This window comes from Sinocyclocheilus anshuiensis, unplaced genomic scaffold, assembly GCF_001515605.1.
Source record: "Sinocyclocheilus anshuiensis isolate Anshui unplaced genomic scaffold, SAMN03320099.WGS_v1.1 scaffold1576, whole genome shotgun sequence".
Taxonomy (NCBI): domain Eukaryota; kingdom Metazoa; phylum Chordata; class Actinopteri; order Cypriniformes; family Cyprinidae; genus Sinocyclocheilus; species Sinocyclocheilus anshuiensis.
This window is the reverse complement of record NW_015557202.1, coordinates 369,639-392,331: the sequence shown is the minus strand read 5'-3', so window position 1 is coordinate 392,331 and position 22,693 is coordinate 369,639. Positions and strand designations below refer to the sequence as shown.

General features: G+C 37.8%; 1 protein-coding gene across 1 annotated transcript in view; it reads left to right on the top strand.

The window, feature by feature from the left end:
- The first annotated feature begins 161 nt into the window (after positions 1-161).
- Positions 162-22,693, top strand: part of LOC107678923 (laminin subunit gamma-1-like) — a 62,665-nt gene continuing 40,133 nt past the window's right edge. The window contains exon 1 of the mRNA XM_016474323.1: positions 162-885. Within this exon, the coding sequence (XP_016329809.1) occupies positions 516-885 (370 nt within the window). The 5' untranslated portion in view covers positions 162-515. The remainder of the gene's footprint in view (positions 886-22,693) is intronic.

The following is a 22,693-nucleotide window of genomic DNA, read 5'->3' as shown; positions in this document are numbered from 1 at the left end:
AGAATCTGAGAGGTATGGAATTCTGTCCCCACCCCCTCCTGGAGTTGTCTGGGAAACCGACCAATTGGAAAAGTGCAAAGCCACGCCCATGCCGCCCAGTCCATTTGGATTTGCCTTGTTTAGCGGGTCGGCGGTCCATCAAAGCATTCTTCAGGCGGAAGTAGACGTAGGGATTTTTTTGGGGAAGTAGGCTACTTTGACTTGCGCACTAGCTGCCAGGGTGTAGTCGGATATAGTTCCTTTTCTCCAAAAGTTTTTTTTTTTTTTTTCATATGGCGGTGGTTAAAAAACACTAATAAAGTGAAGGTTTGCAAGAGAGAAGTCGCGAGGAGATTAAGCGACAACTATCGCTTTTTGTAGGTGAAGCGATTACCACCATTTTCCGCATGAGTTTATTTATAAACCCACAAACTCGGTAGCTGGCGAGTTACCGCAAACTTTTTAAAGACTGCAAGAATTTAAGGGATCAAGTCAGTGACGGTAGCTACTCGAGGTCGCGTAAACAAAAGGACACAATGTCGTTTTTTAGCTGTTTGTTATTATGGACTTTGTGGGCAGCGTGCAGTCATGGAGCGATGGATGAATGTATAGACGAGTCCGGTCGGCCTCAGCGCTGCATGCCAGAGTTTGTTAACGCCGCTTTCAATGTAACCGTAGTGGCCACCAACACTTGCGGCTCGCCGCCTGAAGAATACTGTGTACAGACCGGGGTAACGGGAGTCACTAAATCATGCCACATCTGCGATGGCGGAGACCCCAGAAACCACCACGGCGCTGATTTTCTCACCGATTACAACACCCAACCGGATACCACCTGGTGGCAAAGTCAGACAATGTTAGCGGGCATCCAGTACCCGAACTCCATCAACCTGACCCTTCACCTGGGTAAGCAGCTTTCTCTTGTATTCTCGTCCAATTGTGTTTCAGAGTCGCTAAAATGTTGTTTGTTTTCCTGCGCTATGAAGAAAAGTTGTTCTAGTGTTATGACAAGTCGATTTAGCATGTGTTATTTAAAGTTAAAGTTAGCATTACATTTAGTTAGTCACTAAATGTAGCCACCAATATGTATTCGTTGCATACTATAACTTATTCCTTTGCTAATTGTCACTATTGATAGTGACAAGTAACTATTTAATTGTTACTAGTAACATATTGCATTTTGTATTGAAGTCTAAAGAGATCTGTGTTTCAGATATTAACTATTCACTTCTGACTAGTAACCTTATGTGTTCTAATAGCTGTAGGCACCAATTCCACCATTACTTGTTACTATTCATTGCAGTTAATAATCATGCTTGTTACTGTTCACTATTTATTTCGTAGTTACCTTTTGGATAGTTGCTAGTATCTATTCCATTTGTTAGATTTATTAGAAATGAGTACTAATTTATTAGTCAGTAGTGTGTTATTAATCTTACTTATAGTATTAATCTTACTAGAAAGTAGTAATAAACTATTAAATAGCCATTCTGACTAGTCAATAGTACGTCAAGTAAAAAAGGTAACACTTTACAATAATATCTTATTAACATAAGCTAACATGAACAATAGTTCTACAGCATTTATTAAATGTTCATTTCAAAATGTACTAATTTTTTTAATCAAGATTTAATAAATGCTGTAAAAATACATAGCTCATTATTAGATCATTTAATGCATTGTATTTAATGCATTAATGTTAACAAATGAGGCTTTATCGTAAACTGTAAGCAAAGGCAGTTGTAGAGAGACAATACATGCTAGTGTCTCATAAATAAATAATAGTATCCAATAAATAATTGCTAGTAAATCAGAAACTATTGGGCTAGTTACTTCTAAGGTCATAATGATCTGTCCACTTTTTCGATCTGCTCAGATGTGAAACATCTGGCAATTGTAGTTTTCTGCATTATACTAATAATAGTGATCACTCAGTCCTGCTGGTGAAATGCATTATGAAATGATGCTATTTCATAGCTTTAGGCAATAATAAATCTGCATGTTTCTAATAGTCATGGTTCAACTTTTTGTTGTGTTGTATTGTTATCATATACTGGATGTCGTTTAGCAAGAATCATTACCTCTTAAATACAGCTCAAGCTTTACTGTTCTGCAGTTCTTGGGGCCGTCATGGAGAAACCTTACCTAAGAAGATCATACAAGATACATACTCTGGGTTCAGAATAACTGTTTTAGACAATGATATAGACCCTCTGTTAGATTTGGCATGGAGTGACCTCTCTACTTGGCAAAGGTTTGCACATTACGCAAATCATTGAATTTCTTCCAGCATAAGCAGAATGATTGGGTTGCAGGAGGAGGTTCTTCTGCCTGTGGGAAAAGAGCAGTAACATAACCAATTAGTAGAGTCCCAGCAAGCCATGACCTCTGTAGCTTTTCGTTCCCAAGTAGATGCAGCTATATCAGTAGGCATATATGTAAGTAATAAGCATGTCTAATGAGCTGTAATCAGGGTGTCAATAAGGCATTTGCATTTAGATAATGGAAGAGGAAGTGATTTGGCTTTCAATGTTCCTATCATACACTTGGCTAATTAGTAGCCATTTGTTAGCACATGGTCTACAACGGGCCATTTCAGTCAGACGCCTTTCTTCTAATTCACTTTAGTTCTTCTTGTTGTTTTAGGCATTTTGCATTTGAATCGTGTCATTAAAACAGTGTGAAACTGACGGACATGTAATATTTGATGCTTTTTGTCTTGATTATGCGCCCTTAGATAATGAAATTAACATGAACTAATTTGTTGAGCCACAATTTTATTTTTAATTTATTTGATAAATAAATTTAATACTTTGATAAATGTGCTTCTGTCATAGTCTTCTAACAAAACAAAATATTTATAAATAAATGTCAATTTTATATTTATCAAGGTTTTAATGCAGTACTCCAAAATTTGCTTAAAAATACATATTTTGCATCTCTTTTTAAACATCTTACTGAGAACAGAAGCCAAAATCTAAGAAGATTCACAATTGTTGATTTGCTTGTTTGTTTTGTTCTTCTGTCATTTTTTTTTTCTCAAAGCGACTCCGTAGGTGGGAACCCACAAGTAGTCTGGGTCCCAGCCATAAGCTTTTATTTTATGTGCTCTGCCTTTGATGGCTTTCATGTTTATTCTGTCTTCGTTGGGATGGTCGAGGCGGAAGCATGCATGTCTTAACTTGACACTGCTGAGTCCTGGGAGAGTGTGGAGGTTTGGCCTGGCCTAGCAGATTCAGGGGGGCGAGGAGAGATGAGGAGGGTAGATTTACTATTGAACATTTCTGTATGTCCCACACTCATTCTTTATTAACCAGTTCTGGCTTTGCCTGTCATGCTCCAAGAATGCCATGAGACTGAGAAATGTGAATCATCATACAGACACTGGCTAATGAAGACTTGCAGACATATGCATCAGAACTTGTACAGGCAAATAGATATAATGTGGTGGTTTAAAGAATGGTCAGGTTAATGAAAGATTGTTGATGCTGTCTGTTTTAAATTGGTCTACTTATCAGATACAGCCCAGAGGGATGTGCAGACATAAATTTAGCTGCTGTGTCATATCCAGCAAGAAGTGGCAATTTATATTTCTGTAGTAATATAGGACGTTGTTTTTCCAGAATTGTCTATAATACTTAGGGCGTAAAACAAGGACTAGGGAGTTATAGGATCTTGTAAGACCCACAAATGTACTAACATACATTACATGATACATTACAGCAAGGATTCCCAAACTTTTTAGGCAGCTGAACACTTTGACATAGAATATTTACTTGTACCCTTGTAAAATGTATACTCGTAAAATATATATATATATATATTTAAAATGTTTTACTGTATTTATTTGTTTTTTTATTATTAATTCAAGTCTGCATTGAATGAAAATAAATTTATTCCCTCTGTCCTTTTTCATAAATGCATGTTATTAATCTTATTGCAAACGTTTCATCCTTGCAAATGTGACCTAATTTTTAGACTTTGACTTTTCTCTGGTGATGTATACTGGACTTCTCCAGTCAGCTTAAATACAATCGACTGCAAGTTTGCATTCAGATCTGCCTGCATTAATTCAATAACTAATGGATAGAGCCAAGGTCCCACCCTCCTTTTTGTGTTTTTCAAAAATGTGTTTAATTAAGAATAGGGCTGCACGATTATGACAAAAATCATAATTGTCGATTATTCCCTTGAAATTGTAATTGCGATTATTAATTACAATTATCACAATTTACATTGAATGATGTTTATACCATTGTTTGATGCAACTGAATGCCGTATTTTTATATGAAAATAAACAAGCTGAAAATACTCTTTTAACTTTTAGTGCTTTTCTATAGTATTAAGCCTCAAATGTCAAATATACAACGGATTGGTTTCTTCTTTAAATTATAAAAAAAGTAAAAATATGAATGGTATTATAAAAACTAAAACAATGGAAAAACCCTTAAGATAACATGTAGAAATAAAAAAAACATATCTTAAGCGTGCAGAATAACATAAGTGGACTTTGAACGATTAATTGCCACTTTGAACGATTATGTAATTGTGGCATCCATAATTGTAATCGCGATTAGAAATTTGATTAATTGTGCAGCCCTAATTAAGAAGTACATCACAATATGGAAGAATTCATCTTTACGAGTTTAATAGCTTTTTTTATCAAATTATAAATCCCTCACAAACCTCCAGTTTGGCAAACCCTGCCTAAAATGAATCATTCCTTGTTTATTTCGAAAATGACTCTCAGTTTTGTGAGGGAGTCAATTTGTGACCTCAGTATGGCTCTGAATGATTCACTTACAAAGTGAGTCTGATTTAAACAGCTAACTCACAAGTAAGTTCAAGATTTTTTTGCGAACCTTTCTGATTGACTCATTAAAAATGCACAATAAAGGCTCTGTAGGCATTTAAGTAGATTGACAGATTGTCTTTCTTCAATGTGACTGTCATCAACGCATTGGTTTTTATATAGAATTTATGTTGAATTATAGCTGTGAAATGTTTTTGTGAAATGTTTCTGCAGCATTGATAGAGTAACAAGTCTGTTACTTCCAAATTCTTGAATTAGTACAGTGCATTTCAGATAAAGTTTTTCTCCAAAACACTTTTTTTTTTTGTGGAGGGTGAGAATTTCCTTTCATCTGATAAACTGCAGCAGTGAGTGATTCATTAACTTGAGAATGGCCCTTATCGTGCCCTATTTCCTCCCTCACTGATAGAAAGAAGAAATCCGCAGTGCTTACTGCAAACTGTCAATCAGTGCCTTGCATTTTACTCTGCATCATATTGTTTTCGATTCCTGTGTCATCTTCAATTTCATACTTAAATAAATGCTAAACTATTAAAATGAAAGTGCTAAATTTTCTCCTGTTTTGAGTTTGTAATCATATGCTGTCCTCGTGTGTTTATCAGGAGCTCTCCTTGTTTTCATTTCTGTTTTCAGGGAAAAGGTCTGGTTGAACATCTGCCTCATAATTGTTTAAATCTGGGAAAATTCTGGTGCACACTATCCGGAATACAATGTGGGCTTTTTAATAATGTCTTCCTTTAAAGGGGTCATATGATGTTGCTAAAAAGAACATTATTTTGTGTATTTGGTGTAATGAAATGTGTTTATGCGGTTTAAGGTTAAAAAAACACATTATTTTCTACATACTGTACATTATTGTTTCTCCTCTATGCCCTGCCTTCTGAAACGCGTCGATTTTTACAAAGCTCATCGGTCTGAAAAAGCGAGGTGTGCTGTGATTGGCCAGCTCTCCAATGCGTTGTGATTGGCCGAATACCTCAATCGTGAGACGGAAATGTTACGCCCCTCACATACTGTTGATGCCGTGTACTGGCCGGAGCGACGAGACAAAAACATTAAAACCCATTATAAACGAGGCATTTGTTGCATCCAGTGGGGACATAATAACGGATTATAATGATTTATACTGTCTTTTTACGCTTGAGTGAGCGGAGGCCGGGGGCTGGAGGGAGCGGTGGACTTAACCACTGATTTCTAGTCGTGTCCTCTTTTGAAAGGCCAAACAAAGTAGTTTCACTTTCACAACGAAACCCACGGCAACAAAAATACTACAGCGAGAATCAAAGTTACGCCTTGTTTCTTTGCGTGAACATTTGAGTGGTGTTATGCAAATCTTCCCACATCGTGACGTAGACATGTGGGGGCGTGTTAGAACGAGCCGTTTTAGATAGACTCTTAACTTTTATAAAGAATATCTCTTTGAATTTGAGACTTTAGTCTTTGCAACTTTACAGATCTTCTTTATGCACCAAGAGCTTGTAACACTCCAAAGAGAAAGGAAAAATTGAAATCGCATCATATGACCCCTTTAAGATTTGTACAGACAATTATTTATGTGTCGGGAAGAAGCTTGTTTTATTTGGAGACAATGGGCATTTACAGTATGTTAAGAAGGTTGACCCTGGTTTACTTGACGAGCCAAATTCTTGGAGGAAGAAGTTGCTCTCAGTTCTTGTTTTTCTCCTCTCTTTTTCTCTTTCCTGTCTCATCCTCTCTCTCTCTCTCTCTCTCTTGGTTTCTCAAAAGAGAGGAGACGATGAGTGGTAGCAGTGTGGGAAACTGAACAGCCGAATGTTTCATGGGCTCTGGGGTCCTCGTCTCTCATCCCTCAGAGGCACTTTTTCCCCCAAACTCCATCAAAGAACTTGTCATTTCTGAAGGGGGACCAGATGGTCCAAATTATACCAATCTGAGTGTAGGGGGTTGGAAAGAAGAGCATGCTATCTGGTTCGAACCTATTGTTATTCTCTGGAAGGTATGATCTCAGTGTGGGAAACTTGTATTTATGAAACCTTTGTAGTTGAACTGTTCATGTAAATGAACAATTTTGTTTTACTCCAGTTGTCATCGGGCCTGTTGCTGCTTTTCTCCTTTGAGACGAAAATTGGCAGTTAGGGTTAGAATTTGTTTGGAATTGCATCACTAGTAAATGTAATCCAAGCTAATTTGTTGTTTCCACACATTTGCAATGCCACCACCACCAGAAAGCAATGACTTGGACTATTTAGTGGTTCTAATTGTACAGCCAGGGGCAAGATTTGAGCTTCGGACCACCCAGGGTGGACAAAGTGCAGATTCTTCCTCATTTCCTGGTGATAAAGCCATTGTGAGCCACTAGTCCTATCCAGATTGTGCAAACGTGTAATGAAAGAGCCCACACTGGGTCTGTGGTGCCCGCGATAGAAGCCGTCAGACTGTGGTTATGGTGTCATTTAAGAGAGCGTTGTCCTGTGGGCCCGATTGACTGTGAAATAGTGGAATGAGCCCTCGGGGGCCACTGTTTGCTGCTCTTGCCATCACTGATTAGTGCTCGTAACAAATGACTGGACCCCGTTAAAAGTTAAGCTCTGGAGATTTAACGCTAGTTTGGCATAAATAAGCATGTCTGCGTGATGATTTCGACATGCCACTTTGCTGCTTTTCTTTCTGAATTAGTTGCTTGAGAAATATGTAAGGGTTATTTTTATTTTTAGCTTGTATCTTTTGATAATTTTTAAAGAGAATTTATCAAATGATTAATGAAGATCCTCAAAATATTTGAGAATATATTTCTGATTTCTGTAATTTTGTTTAATTTTGTTTATTTTTTACTTATTTTCACAATTGGTGCTGAAGATTAAATTAAATTAAAATTATGAAATTACATTAAAATTATTCATATAAAATGAGAAATTTTGCCAAATAGTTAACTTTTTTTTTTATATTGTATTTTTTTTATATTATTGATGTGATTAATTTGCATGCTTTTTACCATTTCGATGTGCAGTGTAAAAGATTAATTATAGCTGGAAAATATAGTAATGACCGATATTAAAATTCTGTGCTATTTTGTCTAAATAAAAAAACTAAAATGTTTTTTTTAAACGATTAAGGTGAATTTAGGTATCACATCATTAGATTGTTCAGTATGAAAAATTAATATTCATTTTGAGATTTGCTAAATATTACATTTAACAGTGTTATTAAATGCTTGTAGTTTTAAAAAATCAACTTTAAAGGGGACCCATTATGCAAAATTCACTTTTGCAAGGGGTTTGGACATAAATGTGTGTTGGCAGTGTGTGTACACAACCACCCTATAGTGATAAAAATCCACCCACTCCTTTTTTTTTAAATCCCCATAAATAATAAGCAGTGTCTCCCAATGGCCTATTTTTAGCGTTGGTGCTAATGTGACGTCACATTAACTAAAGGCCCCGCCCACGAATGTTGACAGACACTGCCGTTTTAACGTAGAACCGCCCTGAGTGAGTTCACAGCGAGTTGTACACAGTCCGCCATTGCTGCACTGACGAGAATGTCTCCCAAGCATTTTAGGTGTTCTGTTGCTGGATGTATTAATCCACATAGCTCTTTCCATTTACTCCCGAAATCTGAGCCGCTGAAGACGAGGTGGATTAATTTTGTTTTAGAAGAAAATGCTCCCTCAACTCTACAGAAATTCAATCTGGCAGGGTGCAGAATTCGGCACGACACCGGTTCGAACATATATATGGCTGAACACCACTACTAGCAGTTTCTAACATTTTCAGTGCGTGAGAGAGTGTTTTGTTATTGCTGGCATGATGCCGGTGCGCAAGCTCTAGTAACTCCACCCTCTTCTGAAAGGGGAGGCGGGAGCACCAGCTCATTTTCATTTAAAAGGACAAACAAAAAACAGCGTGTTTTGGCTCATACCCTAAAATGGCAATTTCAACAAGCTATAAAAAATTATCTGTAGGGTATTTTGAGCTAAAACTTCACATACACACTCTGGGGACATCAGAGACTTATTTTACATCTTGTAAAAAGGGGGGCATAATGGGTCACCTTTAAATGATTGATAGAGGATGGAAAAAGTATTGTAAATGCAAAACAGTGAAGTGAGCATGAGCAACTATTCAGTATTGAACAGTACCAGTAAATTTACCAGTACCAATAAATCAGTGATATCAGCCAATTTCGCATGCCTATGAAAAATTTGAGTATACGCTACTTTTGTTTGTTTGTTTTTCCCAAATGGAGTTGAACAACGTAATTATTAGTATTGTTGCTTTGAGTGTGTGTGTTCAAGGAGGAATGGAAAATTTTCCACAGTTGGCCTCCCTGAACTTAGTTCTCACCTTTTTACGCACACACTGAATGTACATTATTCATCCTTGGTCTTTCAATACCTTAAGGCTTAGTGCGCTCATTGCTCTCATCTCCACCTGTAAGCAGCGTTCATCTTTGGATTTGGCTCTTCTCAAATGTCTTTTGATTGGGCATGTAGGCAGTCACTAAGATACGACACCCTATTAAATGCTTCACAGGTGACAGCATGCATTAACCTCCAATCTGATGACAGCATATGTTTACAGAACACTTTGTTTCCCTTCTGCCAGCGCTATATTGTCAACATTCATCATACAGTGTTATTCCTCATTGTTTTGCTCCTTCATTTGATCTGAAGTCTAGACTTGTAATGGAATTTCATTCTGTGAATGTGACGACTCAAACTCGTGCTAATGCATGAGTGGAATAAGACTGTGTGGTGGTTATTCTCCAATCCTGTCATTCACAGAATGGTATCAGAAGCAGGAAAGTACTCCCATGAACACCAGATATGCAGCTAATGGCCTTTGGGCTGATGCCAGCATTGCAACCAGTTGCAGAGTTGCAAAAACAAAATAATATCAGTGCTCTGATATGACCTGATATGTGAGATGTAGGTCAACCAGTTCATCTAGCATTTAGCCTGACACACGTGGTAAATGTGCTTGTACTAGCAGCCTCTTTGTTTTTGGCTTTGTTTTTTATGCATTTTTTTTTAATTAGGCTTTAAAATAAGCCTAATATTTTATGTATTTTTTAAATGCAATTTTTTACAGATACACACACACACACACATATGTATGTATGCAAAGATATACACGCACACAATTTTGCCATTGGGTGGCATTTTGCAAATCACTGTATTTTGAAATTATTTTTAAGTCATTCATTCAATTTTAGACAATATTTTTTAAATGAAAATAACTTAAAATGTTCCAAAACAAAATTTCATAAAGTAGCTGTTTTAGTTTACTGACACCTCAAATTAAAACATGCTTTTCAAAACATATCCAGTGTCAAGCCCGTCGCTCTGTTATTTTCCAACAAAGAGTTCTTCTGAAGCTTCAAAGCGCTGCATAGGTATTTAAGTGTGAATCCGATCTCTCTGCTTCCTTGCAGATTGTCAGTTGGCAAATACAGCTGTTTTCACACATAAACACAGCTTCACAAGCCAGATGGGAACGGGAGTGTTGTCCCAACACAATGGGAAAAACTCAGTTCATTTCTTATTCTTCATTAATTCTTCCAGCACATCACGCTCACTCGGAGCGGGTGGTTAAAAGAGCTGGCAGTGCACGTTACACAGCTGGTTCATACTTTATGAAAATACCCTCCCTCTGGCATCGGTGAAAGCACATGCTTTTACAGTGAAGCATGATTTGAAAGTAGAGTAAAATATGAGGTTTACAATCGAAGAGTGAATGACCTTGCTTCCATTTCCAGTGCATGCTACAATAATGTATCATAAAAAATGTTCAGGAAAAGTTGATTTGTTACAGTTTGTGAGTGTGTTGACATGCATAATAATTTTCCCAGATTTCCCATACCTGATTACTCCAGTTTTGACATCAGAATGTAAGCATGAATACCAGTTCAGGTGAAGTGAAATTGCGGTAAATGGCAAAACCCAATCAACAAACTGTTTTTTTTTCCTTTCTGCAGCATTGCCTAATGTATATTTTTGACTTGGGCATGTTGATGCCGTATAGTCTAGGCCGGTGTTTCCCAACCGGAGTGCCGTCTGGCGAGAGCAGGGGTGCCGTGTAAAAAAAGATTTTTTTTTAAAATATTTTTAAATTGCTAAAATGTTCATAAAAGCAGCTATTATATAATATCCATTTCTGATGTCGCCAATAATTAGAGATGCACTGAAATTCCGGCTGCCGAAAATTAGTTCACCGCTCAGGATTCACTTTCACGTGGTGTGACGCTCTGCGTATTATCCCGCTCTATGCGTGTGTGCTCCGCTCAGTCGCTCATGGGCCATGTGAGTGCTCCACTCATATACCGTTCATGGTCATCGGAACAGCAAAGTCCACTCAAAAAACAAGCTGACAGGAAACATCTATGTAGTACAGTATTGTTTCTGTTTGCAATAGCCCTACTGTGCTGTAACAAGGTGTGGTAAATGGGCAACTCTGGTAACGCTGCCCTCTCATTCATTGATCTGCTAACCGTTATGCTCACGTGTCCTCTGATAATAATAGCTTTCTAGGATTAAACATTATTTGGATAATTGTTAAAAAAAAATTTAAAAAAATCTCTTAATAGCTCTACTGTGTGTTAGACCTACCTGAAAAACTAAAAAGCAATTTATTTCACATTATATTCTGCAGTTCTTCCCTCTTGTACCGAATATTTATACTTTTCAAATGATCATATCGAAGTTAGAAATTCAAATATTGTGACAAAATTAATTTTGTAGGGTGCCACAAATTTGTAAAAATTTCCAAAGGGTGCCGCGACTAAAGAAAGGTTGGGAAACACTGGTCTAGGCTACATTTTGCATGCTTTCAGAGATGCATAATTAATGCTAGGGCTGCACGATATTGGAAAAAACTCACATTGCAATATTTTATTTTTCTGCGATTTATATATTGCGATATGAAAAAAAAAACACCACATGACTTGAATAGTTTATTTGGGGAAAAAAATTATGATTGGGGTGATTTTGTAGGCGAATAGCAATGCTAAGGATTTTTTCTACTGGCCCAGTCGGGCCAGTGGTTCAAATTTTTACTTGCCCTGCCAACATTTTCGCTGGCCCTGCCACAAAAAATAAAATAGTTGCTTTTATCATTGTTTTTGATCTGTTATCTTGTATTCTAATAAATACGCTTATATGACACCAATAGTTTAGATACCAGTTAAATTTTGTAATTCTCTATTTCAATTTCGATACCACAGCAAAAACATAAATTTAAAGTTTAAACATTATTAAAGACAAGTGACAGCCAGTAAATAAGAACAAATGAACAAATTACAAGTAATAGCACAATTAAATATAGGCCTATAGCACAAAAATAGAAATGAAATGATGCTTTAGGTTATTATGTTTGTAGATGTTCAGGTACAGAAATTGAAAAATCACATATAAAATAACATTTGCATATTCTTCACTCTGTGTTGCACCTTGATTTTTCATAGCCATTTCAAATGAGAGGCAACCACTGCATTTTAATCATGAATTGAAAAAAAAGTGCAATGTTTGATTTATATTAGACTGTATAATTGCAAAATCTGAAGCAAAAACAGAATAACCTGACTTTAGCTTTGTGAAATTATGCTACATAAAACATCTGCACGAAACCGAAACAGCAGGTGGGCTGAATGAGATGCAGATTCACTCTCTGACAGCAGGTGGCGCTTATGGTACAGTGATGCAGCGTTTCCTTGGTTACAGCTGTAAACACAGCAGCCGCTGCACGTATTAACCATTAACACTAATTTAAATGCATCATACGGAGACAAAATGAAAAGAAAACAGTCAGTTCCGTTCCCCTCAGAAACACATTCATATAAAATTCAATATTTGGATTTTCTTCCTATATTTCGCGCATCGTGAACAGTGAACTTGTTCTGCCTGCTACAGTATTTTCTCCTCTTTGTGTTTCACACAGAACAGAACAGTACTGAAAGCAGTTGTCTTTCCCAAATTCTCCTCTTCAGCATCTCTGGCCTCTGTTAACGGCCGTTTACAGACTAAGTATAATAATAACGTAATATTTCCACACAAACGGCCATTGGGAAAATGATTGCAGTGCAGTTTGTGTGCAAGCACGGAACAGAAGATAGTCTAAAATATAAAACAAAAAATGTCCAGTACATCAGTGCATCTGTAACATACTCCAGTGTATAAATTCAATATAGATTAAACATTATTAAAGCTACAAAGTTACTTGCCAGGGCGGATATTTTGACATACTTTTTTATGTGTTTGTCCCTTCAGGCGGCTCAAGACAGCCGCGTGAGCTGCTGAATGTAGTTGTCTTTCACGCCCAAATGCTTTTTAATCGCTTGAATTTTTTAATTAACAAGTCTTAAAAACACATGCAAATAAGTCGTGACGATGCTGCAGTGGCCCGATCGGGCAAGTGACAAATCCGTCTACTGTCCCGAACGTCTTTCACGCTGGCCCCGGGCTATCGGGCAGTCCTTATTGTCAAGCCCTGGCATAGTCTTCACTGTATAAATTAAATCTAATAAATCTGTGTTAAAGCTACAAAAGGGATTTTTCTTTGTGTTTTGTTGTTTGATTAACATTCATAACACAGAAAGCCTCAGGAACATCAAACTGCTGTAAACCAATATACTGATACACATCCATTTTCTTTCTCAATTGTTTCCCTTCACCTAAGCCATAAGCAACTGCGTTTACAAGGATACTTGCAGAGCGCAGTATTTCAGGCACAAATAGACGCAGAAGTGAACAGAAATTAGTGTTCACGTGCATCTGTGTGGCTCATTATAATCAGTGATGCTGTCTGTCTACACTGGATGCGGCGCAGCGCGACAAATCCCCGACAGTAAACTGATGCCGCGTTCTCTTTATGACATACTGACACAAAGTTCAAATGATGGGCAATGGTCGCTTTGTCGCGTCCAGTGTAGACAGACTTTGGGGCCGTTCACATGTCGCGCCTAAAAACGCGTGGAAAACGCCAGTTGCGCTTCGATGCTGAAACGATATTTCGTGCAGCCCTAATCAATGCAGAGTTAATTCCCAAGCCATTCTTCAGTACATCAGTAAATGCATTCACACAGAGCTGATGTTAAAATTGGCTAAAGGTAGGGGTGGGCAATATGAGCTAAAATTCATATCACGATATTTTACACTGTTCAGGCGATATCGATATTATATTGCGATATGAGAAAAAAAAATTCCAGGCAAAATATTTTAACCTTATATAACTAGAAAAAGTGAGGGATTAGACAGAGACCTGAAAAGTCTTTTTTTATTGTGCCATTGTTTTTCTCAAAAAGTGCAAACATGCAACATGAAGTAGGTCTATATGAATTAAATTAAATATTGTGTTTGAGTTGGCCAGTGGTTCCCAAGCTTTTTCTGCCGGGCCCCCCTTTTGTAGAGAAAAATATTTTCAATATTATTAATTTTTTTTTTTTTGTTTTTTTTGAAAAGTCTCTTAGGCTCACCAAGGCTACATTTATTTATTAAAAATACAGTAAACACTTTAATATTGTGAAATATTGCCAATTTAAATGATCTATTTTAATGTTTTAACATATAGGCTACTGTATTCCTGAGATCGAAACTAAATTTTCAGCATCATTACTCCAGTCTTCATTGTCACATGATCCTTTAGAAATTATTCTAATATGCTGATTTGCTGCTCAGTAACCATTTCTGATTATTATCATTGATGTAAACATTTGTGCTGCTTAATATTTTTGAGGAAACAATTTTTTCACGATTCTCTTATGAATATTTGAAATGGTCCTTTGTGTCAGAACGCTGGAGTTCGTCAGAAATAGAACGGGGCATCAGTTTACTGTCATGGATTTGTCGCGCCGCATCCACAGCAGAGAACATCACTGGGGGGTTCTATTTGCTTTTGTCAAAACGCACTGCTCGCATCTGGTGTAGACACGTTGTTTTGGTATTTGTGAATCTTAAGTATATACATAATCTGCTTTACGTTTACCTGGCAGTGGAAGTCCTTTCTCAAACTTGTAACTTAAATGCTTAGAGCAGAACCATGCTCGTTCATTTATTTTTCTACATGGCTCTCTGCAATACAACTCTGATTCTTCAATCGCGCAATCTAGTGGTCTGTTATTGATACAACTGCTACAACTGATAACGGAGCGCTCAAGCAGGTACTGCGAGTCATATTGAGGTAATTAAAAAATGTCAAATTAATATTTTGCGCTCAATAATTTACTTATCAGACAAGTGGCCGCATCATAAGCGGGAAAATTACGTAGTGTAGTCTTTATCACCCTGCAGAGGTTTATTTTGCAAAATAATCTGCTGACTGTATACTACCCCTCAGCCTTGCCGCGCCCCCCAGTTTGGGAACCACTGGAGTAGGTGATTTGCGGAATGGCTGTTTAAATCATTTAAACACCTTTCAGAAACAGAAAGTAGTGCAGCTGCTTTGTTTACAGACTTCTACAGGGTTTACAGGTAACGGCTGCATTTCTGCAGTTTAGCGCCATCTGCTGTCAGAGAGTGAAAGTGCGCTTTCATCCAGAGCGTCTCTCACATGTTCCGCCATGTGCTTCACGTCCGCGCTTATTTACATCAGAGTGCGCATGCGTCTTTCACGCAGCATACAGCGGTGTTGTGCATTTTGACCAGTTGATGGGAAAAGTATTCTTAAAATGCATTCAAAATTCTGAATAACTTGTAATATATTTATATTCACGGTATTTAGAAGAGCCCACGATAACAATATCGTGCATATTCATTACCGTGATATAGCGCATTACCGAAAACCGGCACAAGTCTAATTTGCGCTCTATTAATTTGGTCTGTTACGATGCTCTATGTGTTTGTGCAAAATTTGCATTCATGAATATATAACGGTATCCACGGTATAGCAAAATCCATATCATGGAACAACATAATACCGGTTGTCACTTTCATACCGGTATAGTGCCCACCCCTAGCTAAAGGTACAATATAATATTAATATGGTAGGAGATTCACAGTGTTTTCAAGTGACACACTCCATTGTTAAATCCCTCTTCCATTAGCATGTTGTTTGGGGAAATATCACATAATATGTACATTTGTCAAAGTAAGAGTTTTATGCATCCAGAAATAGGTTATGACAGAAAACAAGTCACGTTATAGAGTCAGACAGGTGGAGTCTTGGCGAAGACTACAGAGGGTAGTCCGGACTGCTGAGCGAATCATTGGTACAACCCTCCCTTCTCTCCAAGAACTGTACTTATCCAGAGTGAGCAAAAGGGCTGGCAGAATCACTCTGGACCCCTCACATCCAGCACACTCTCCTCTTTGAACTGTTGCCATCTGGTCGACGCTACAGAGCAGACACAGGAACAGTTTCTTCCCTCAGGCCATCCATCTCATGAACACTTAACAATAACTGTGGAACACACACTATTTATTCACTCATACACTTATTTATCTAACACACATACTCTGTCTACACCTCAAATTTGCACATAATATACCTGTACATACAAAACTGGCTATTGTAATATACCTGCACATACAATTGTCAATTTATATATTTTTATTCCTTATTTACTTGTTCTGTTTTTTTATTTTGTATTTATTTTAATTTTTTATTATCTGTGTTTTTTGTTCTGTCACTGTCATTCTGTTGCACTGTGGAAGCTTCTGTCACGAAAACAAATTCCTCGTATGTGTAAACATACCTGGCAATAAAGCTCATTCTGATTCTGATTCTGATATTCTTGAAACAACACCATACTGTTTTTTTTCCTCTTGTGGCTGGGCAAATAGTTGTTTTAGTTGGTCGTACCTTGGGTCCTATGGTTTCCTGTGTTATGTTTTTCTGAACTGCCTGGAAAATGAACTCAGCCCTTTTTGATAGAATGTTAAACATTGATCTTCTTACAGTTTATTGCGTGAGAGAAAAAGAATCCCATTTGGCAAACCGTGACGGTTTATTAAATATTTTGCTTTTTTGATCTGTTCTATACTGTCAGAGATGGTTGTCGTTTTATTTTTCCAGTGAAAGAAATGTATCAAATATGAAATATGTAAATTTTCTTACCAGTTTTATGTTGCTCACCACCTTTTTCTTCTTCAACGGAGGCCTGATTTTAAGACTATTTCATGACCCCGTAGTTCATTGTATGAGTCAGATTTCAGATTTTAAACAGTTCCTTCACACATTCCTTTTAGATTATTTGTCATGCCAACCTTGCATAAAACTCATTCATCAAAATATCTTTTTGTTTAGCAACACTTATCTGTCAAAGTAAGAGTTTTATGCATCCAGAAATAGGTTATGACAGAAAACAAGTCACATTATAGAGTCAGACAGGTGGAGTCTTGGCGTCTCTCCTGTTTTAAGGAAAGGCCTCTGATTCCATCCCATGAATCCGTAATATGTCACATCACATTGCACTTAATTTAGCTTTTGTTTACACAGCCCTAAATATTAAGAGCTGCTTTATTAGTAAAGGTGACCCCCTTGTCTTGTATGTTTCAAATATTCGATTAAAATACAACTTATTTTTAAAGGATTTCTGACCTTGTGATCTTGTAAAGATATCTCGCACACACTCTCTGTTGACCAAAGGTCAGCTTGGTTTCCGGCACCCAGAAAAACGCTGAGCCACGATTGTAATCGGAGTCTCAGCAGTCACTTCCTTTTGTCTCCCCTGTCCAAACACGATCTCCTCCTGAGGAATAACAAAGCAAATTCTGCACTTCGTTGTGACATTCCTCCTGCCTTTGTGTTGGGTAATTGGCCAGAATGCTAGTTTGCAGGGGTGATGTGGTTTAAGCACTACAGACTCTAGAGGGATGTAAATGAATAATGGTCTATACATTCTCTTTGCAAGATCCATCACACTTTATTCTGTTAGTCCATATTATCATGTATTCTGTATTGTTCTATAAACCATGTCTGCTTCATTTTCATTTGTGATTTTTAAACTTTCCAAGAAAAAATTAATTATCACTCACAACTGTTGCTATGTGATATGGACTTGATTTTATTTAATTTCAGGGTTAATATAAAGTAAATACATTGTTTTTTGGTAGATCATATATTATTTTTATATTATTATTCTACTACATTTATACTTTATATTATATTTTATTATTATTTATATTTTATTTTTTTATATTTTAATTTATGTTTTTTATTTGGTTTGATTAAATTCTTTGGAATATTTCTTTAAACTTGATTGTTTTGTTTTAATGCAGTTCATTATTTGCCAGGTAAATATCTGCTTTCTTGTTTACATAGACAATAAGATTTAAGAGTTGATTTATGTGTGTTATGTGCGTTCGCACATTCATTCCAGTTTGTTGGTGTCTGTCTGGAAATGTTTGTTGTGCAGAATCTTGAAAGCCGATTTACTTCATTGTCTTCCTTTGATTATGACTGCCTGAATATCAAAGATTATTTTTATCGTAAAACAACCACTGAACTCTCTCTCTCGTTTTTGTATGTAGTTTCTTCCATAATCATAAAACCGCACAGACTTGTCTACAAGTAAGGATGAAGGGAATGCCACCAAGGAGTTTATTAAAGTAAAAAGGTATAACCGCTTAAGGAATGTCTTGAATGACTGCTCTCTCCTTAAACCTCTTGAATGAAGCACCGTCCCACCGGAGAAGCCTCAGCCGTGTGTGCGTATGAGTGGATGTCAGGGTCCTATCTTTAGATCTGAGGCATGGGCCAGTGCTCCCCCTCTATCTAGGCCACCCTCTTCAAGTTCTTCTTCACAAAACCCCTTTGTCTTCTTTTCTTTACATGGGGGAAGGGTTATGCAGTAACTGGATTAGTCTTTTTGTTTGGTTATTCCTACTTGTCTGTTCATACACCCCCCCCCCAAACACACACCTTTCAGTCTGCTTGTTTTTTCTCTCTCATTTCCCTCAATCCCCTCTTTCTTCCCTTCCTGGCTTTCTTTTTCAAATTGAATATTCTTAATTAGAACTTACTCTCAACTTCATTGCCCCGTCTTAGAGAAGTCTTCATCTGGATGAGATGTTAAACACCAAATTTACACTCTAAAAGCTAAACCACGGCCTGTGTTTGTAGTCCATTCATCACTGTTTACTTTGAAGTTAAAACTTAACATTCCTGCCATTGGGAGTAAATTGAAGGGCCGGGAGCGGCTTGAAGGGGGGGGGAAGAAGTGCTCTGTTTCAGCAAATTAGAGCACTGTTTCTTCAGCATCAATGGATGTCACCAGGGCGTTGTGTCCATCTTTCACTGTTGTCCCCGAGGGAGGGGAAGCGCGAGAAGCTCTAAAGTTTTTGAGTGGGAGATGTTACCGCAGGCAGGATTATAGCCTTAGTACCCACCTAGCGCCAAATACGACTGGCGGGTGACTCCAGTTTTACCCTATTCTCACTGGATAGTAATTTTATATAATAATCAAATTGTTAAATTATAAGAATGCTAACCGGATGTAATTGACAAGCAATTCAATTCAAAGAGCAAAACTTCTAAAGTAAGCATCACAACAACATGTTTTTTCCTAAAACTTTTGTGAATTTGTCAAATATTCCTCTAATTATGCCACCAAAACAAAATGTGAGAAACATAATCTATCTGATCTGTCTGAACAAATTTTTTTTGACAGGCACCATAGCCTATGCTGTTTGTCAAAAATATACTAATTTATAATGTATAATAAATAAAAATATAACTTTAATTTTATACATAATTTTTTTTAAACAAATATCTTTCTTTTTGATTATTTTTAAAGATATATTTTTTGTATAGATTAAGGAAATATGCAAAATGCAATTTCATAACCATTGTGAAATATTTATGGCTGGATTATTGGCAAGAAAGTTCATTTTGGACCCTTGGTACAGAAGGTTTAATTAAATTTGCTTTCTTTGTAACGTTACGTTTTATGCATGTTTTTACAGGTGTTCCTGAACATTCGCTGGTGCTGTATCTCTTGTGCGTTATTAGTAGAGCCCGACCGATATGGGTTTTTTGGGGCCGATACGGATACCGATATTAGGGAGTAAAAAAAAGGGCCGATACCGATATATCGGCCGATATTTTTTGTGTATATTATAGTACAGTACCAGTCAAAAGTTTGGACACTTTCCCATTCGTGTGTCCAAACATTTGACTGGTACTATTCACGTCTCGCGCACTTTAATGCCCTTTGAATGTAACGTGTACGTTCCCTTGGAACTGGAATCATGGCGGAATTTCATGTGAAGTCCACTTCGCAGGGCACTTACGGTCGAATAAGACAACGCTTGAATGCTGCCTGAACAAGAAACCTCCTTACTGAAGGGAAAGTGTTGACTGGTGTCACTATCTCTCGAACGCGCCGGCGGATCTCCACCAAATTCGGGGAATTCCTTCAGCTCGAGGAGCCCTCACCCTCCACGCGTCGGTAGCCCCCCGGGATCGCTAGATCGGTCGGCGCCGGACCGCGAATTTAACCACCCGTAACTCCCGAACCACGGGGGCTATCCACGCGGGGGTGGTCTCATTCGAAAGAGGGCCTCGAGACCTACACTTGATTCGCGTTCGAGAGGGTTCCTCGAGCTGAAGAGATCCCCCGAATTTGGTGCGGATTCGCCGCGCCGTTACGGAGATATGGCCGTTCAAAGTTCCAATGGTTTTCCATTGACTTAAGCTTTAAAGCGTTTCATCCAGGTGGCCAGTAGCAAACAATGGAGCGCGCTCTGCTGGACAAACTAAGTAATTACACCATTTCAAGCATCTTATCTGCATTATATGTTTTGTAAAAATTATTAGCCGATGCCGATATATCGGCGACAGGCTCATATCGGCCGATAATATCGGCAAAACGATATATCGGTCGGGCTCTAGTTATTAGTCCTTTCTGTTGTGAAATTAACTAGGTCTACTACGTCCAGTTATGCATTACCTACAGTTAGGGATGTGTCCACTCAGGAATGTCTCTGACCGTAATGTGACCCATGAGATTTAATTTAGTCGTTGCTTTTGGATCTGATAGATAGTCTACATTCTTAAACATGCCATACTACAGGATATGGCGCCCTCAGGACACTTTTGACACTTTTATGCCCATACTCCCTGTTTCACTGGCCCGTCATTGACTTCTGACCCCTTTTAATTCCAAAACACCCACCTTTTTTCACCTCTGAGATCACAGAGCAGAATTGGCTGCGTGTGGTATGAATTTAATTGCTTTTGCAGAAAAGCCCTGGTTGTTTGTAACTGAAAAAAAGAGGAAATTAATCCAAAACCAGGTTTTCCAAATGCTCCCATTGGTCATTTTGATACTGTTGATATCAGCGATCACTCGTCATGTGGAAATGAAGTTCAGCTCTCTCTAGTCCTTGTTTCTCATAATTACATGGATCGGTTCAAGATGGATTTAAAGGGATAGTTCACCCAAAAATGAAAATTAGCCCATTATTTACTCACCCTCAAGCCATCAGAGGTTAGTAATTAACATTCAGGGTCTGCTGAAGCTCCTCTCTTCTTGCTGTCAGATGTCTGGCCATGTGATTACACTATTCAGTTTGGAAGTTTTTTTTTTTCTCATTGTCCATTGAAAATATGCAGAGTAAGAACAATATATTACAGTGTTGACTGCCTCCCAGATGTCACCAAATAATATCTTGGTTCAACTGTATCTTTCTGCTGCTGGCGATACAGGAAGTCGCTTGCAGAAGACAGAAGCAGAGGGATGTCATTTACAATTCAAGACATTGCAAAGTTGAAAAGAATGTGTCTGCTGAAGCTGATTGTAAAAACTGTTGTTCATGTTGTGGCACAATCATGCTTTGAGACAGAAAGTATGATCAGTCATGTTATTATCTGCCTGCCTTTTTTCCATTTTCTATCCTGAGACTTTGGATACTTTCCCTGTGCTTTCCTGCAGCCTTGTTTTAGCCATAGAAGCTGTCTTGTAGCCGTCTACGTTCAGTTAGTTTTCATTTTTCAATTTAGGCCCAGCAGACTGAACTAACCTGACTTACTTCCATTCTTTTTTTTGTCCTCAGAGTTTGCTAGTATAGCATGTGCTTGACGTTCTGCCTGGCACCAAACAGCATTTTCAAGTTTGCGCCCATTAGCATGCCTAGCATGCTCTCCTGAGCCTTCACAAAACAGTATGAGGAGGAGGAAGAGAGTGGCCACCACACATAGAAAAATGAATGGGAGAAAGCACAACACTCAGTATGGTGACTTTAGCAAAGGACTTCTCACTTTTAGTTAAAGGTGCCATAGAATGGAAAACTGTATTTACCTTGGCATAGTTGAATAATAACAGTTCTGTACATGAAAATGACATACCGTGAGCCTCAAACACCATTGTTTCCTCCTCCTTATGTAAATCTCGTGTGTGCAAAAGACCACTGAAAAATAGGTGAATCAGAACATAACACCAACTGTGATGTTACAGTCGGGATCACTAATAGTTACGCCCCCAACATTTGCATATACCCGCCCATGTTCTATGCCAGCCGCCAGCCGAACCTGCAAAGCCGAATCATCAGAAGTTCTGCAGGTATTGTGAAGAAACAAGCGAGGATAATAGCGAAAATGGCAGATCATGGAAATAAATGTTATGTTCCAGGCTGTGCAGGGGATGTGATGTGCAGGGATGGGTTGGTGTCTGTATTCAGAAAGGCACGGAAAACAAATAACGCGCGTTCTAATAAAATAATGTGAGCCACTAAAGGGACATGGTTAGCTGCTTGCTAGCGGTAGCTTGTTACATTGAGCACATGTGATCGCAAATCTAGAAAGTGAAAGTAAAAAGCGATCATGCATTATGCGGCTCCCTGATGCCCGCATTTTATGTACAGTATAATAGGGCTGCACGATTATGACAAAAATCATAATTGTCGATTATTCCTTTGAAATTGTAATTGTGATTATTAATTACGATTATCACAATTTACATTGAATGATGTTTATACCATTGTTTGATGCA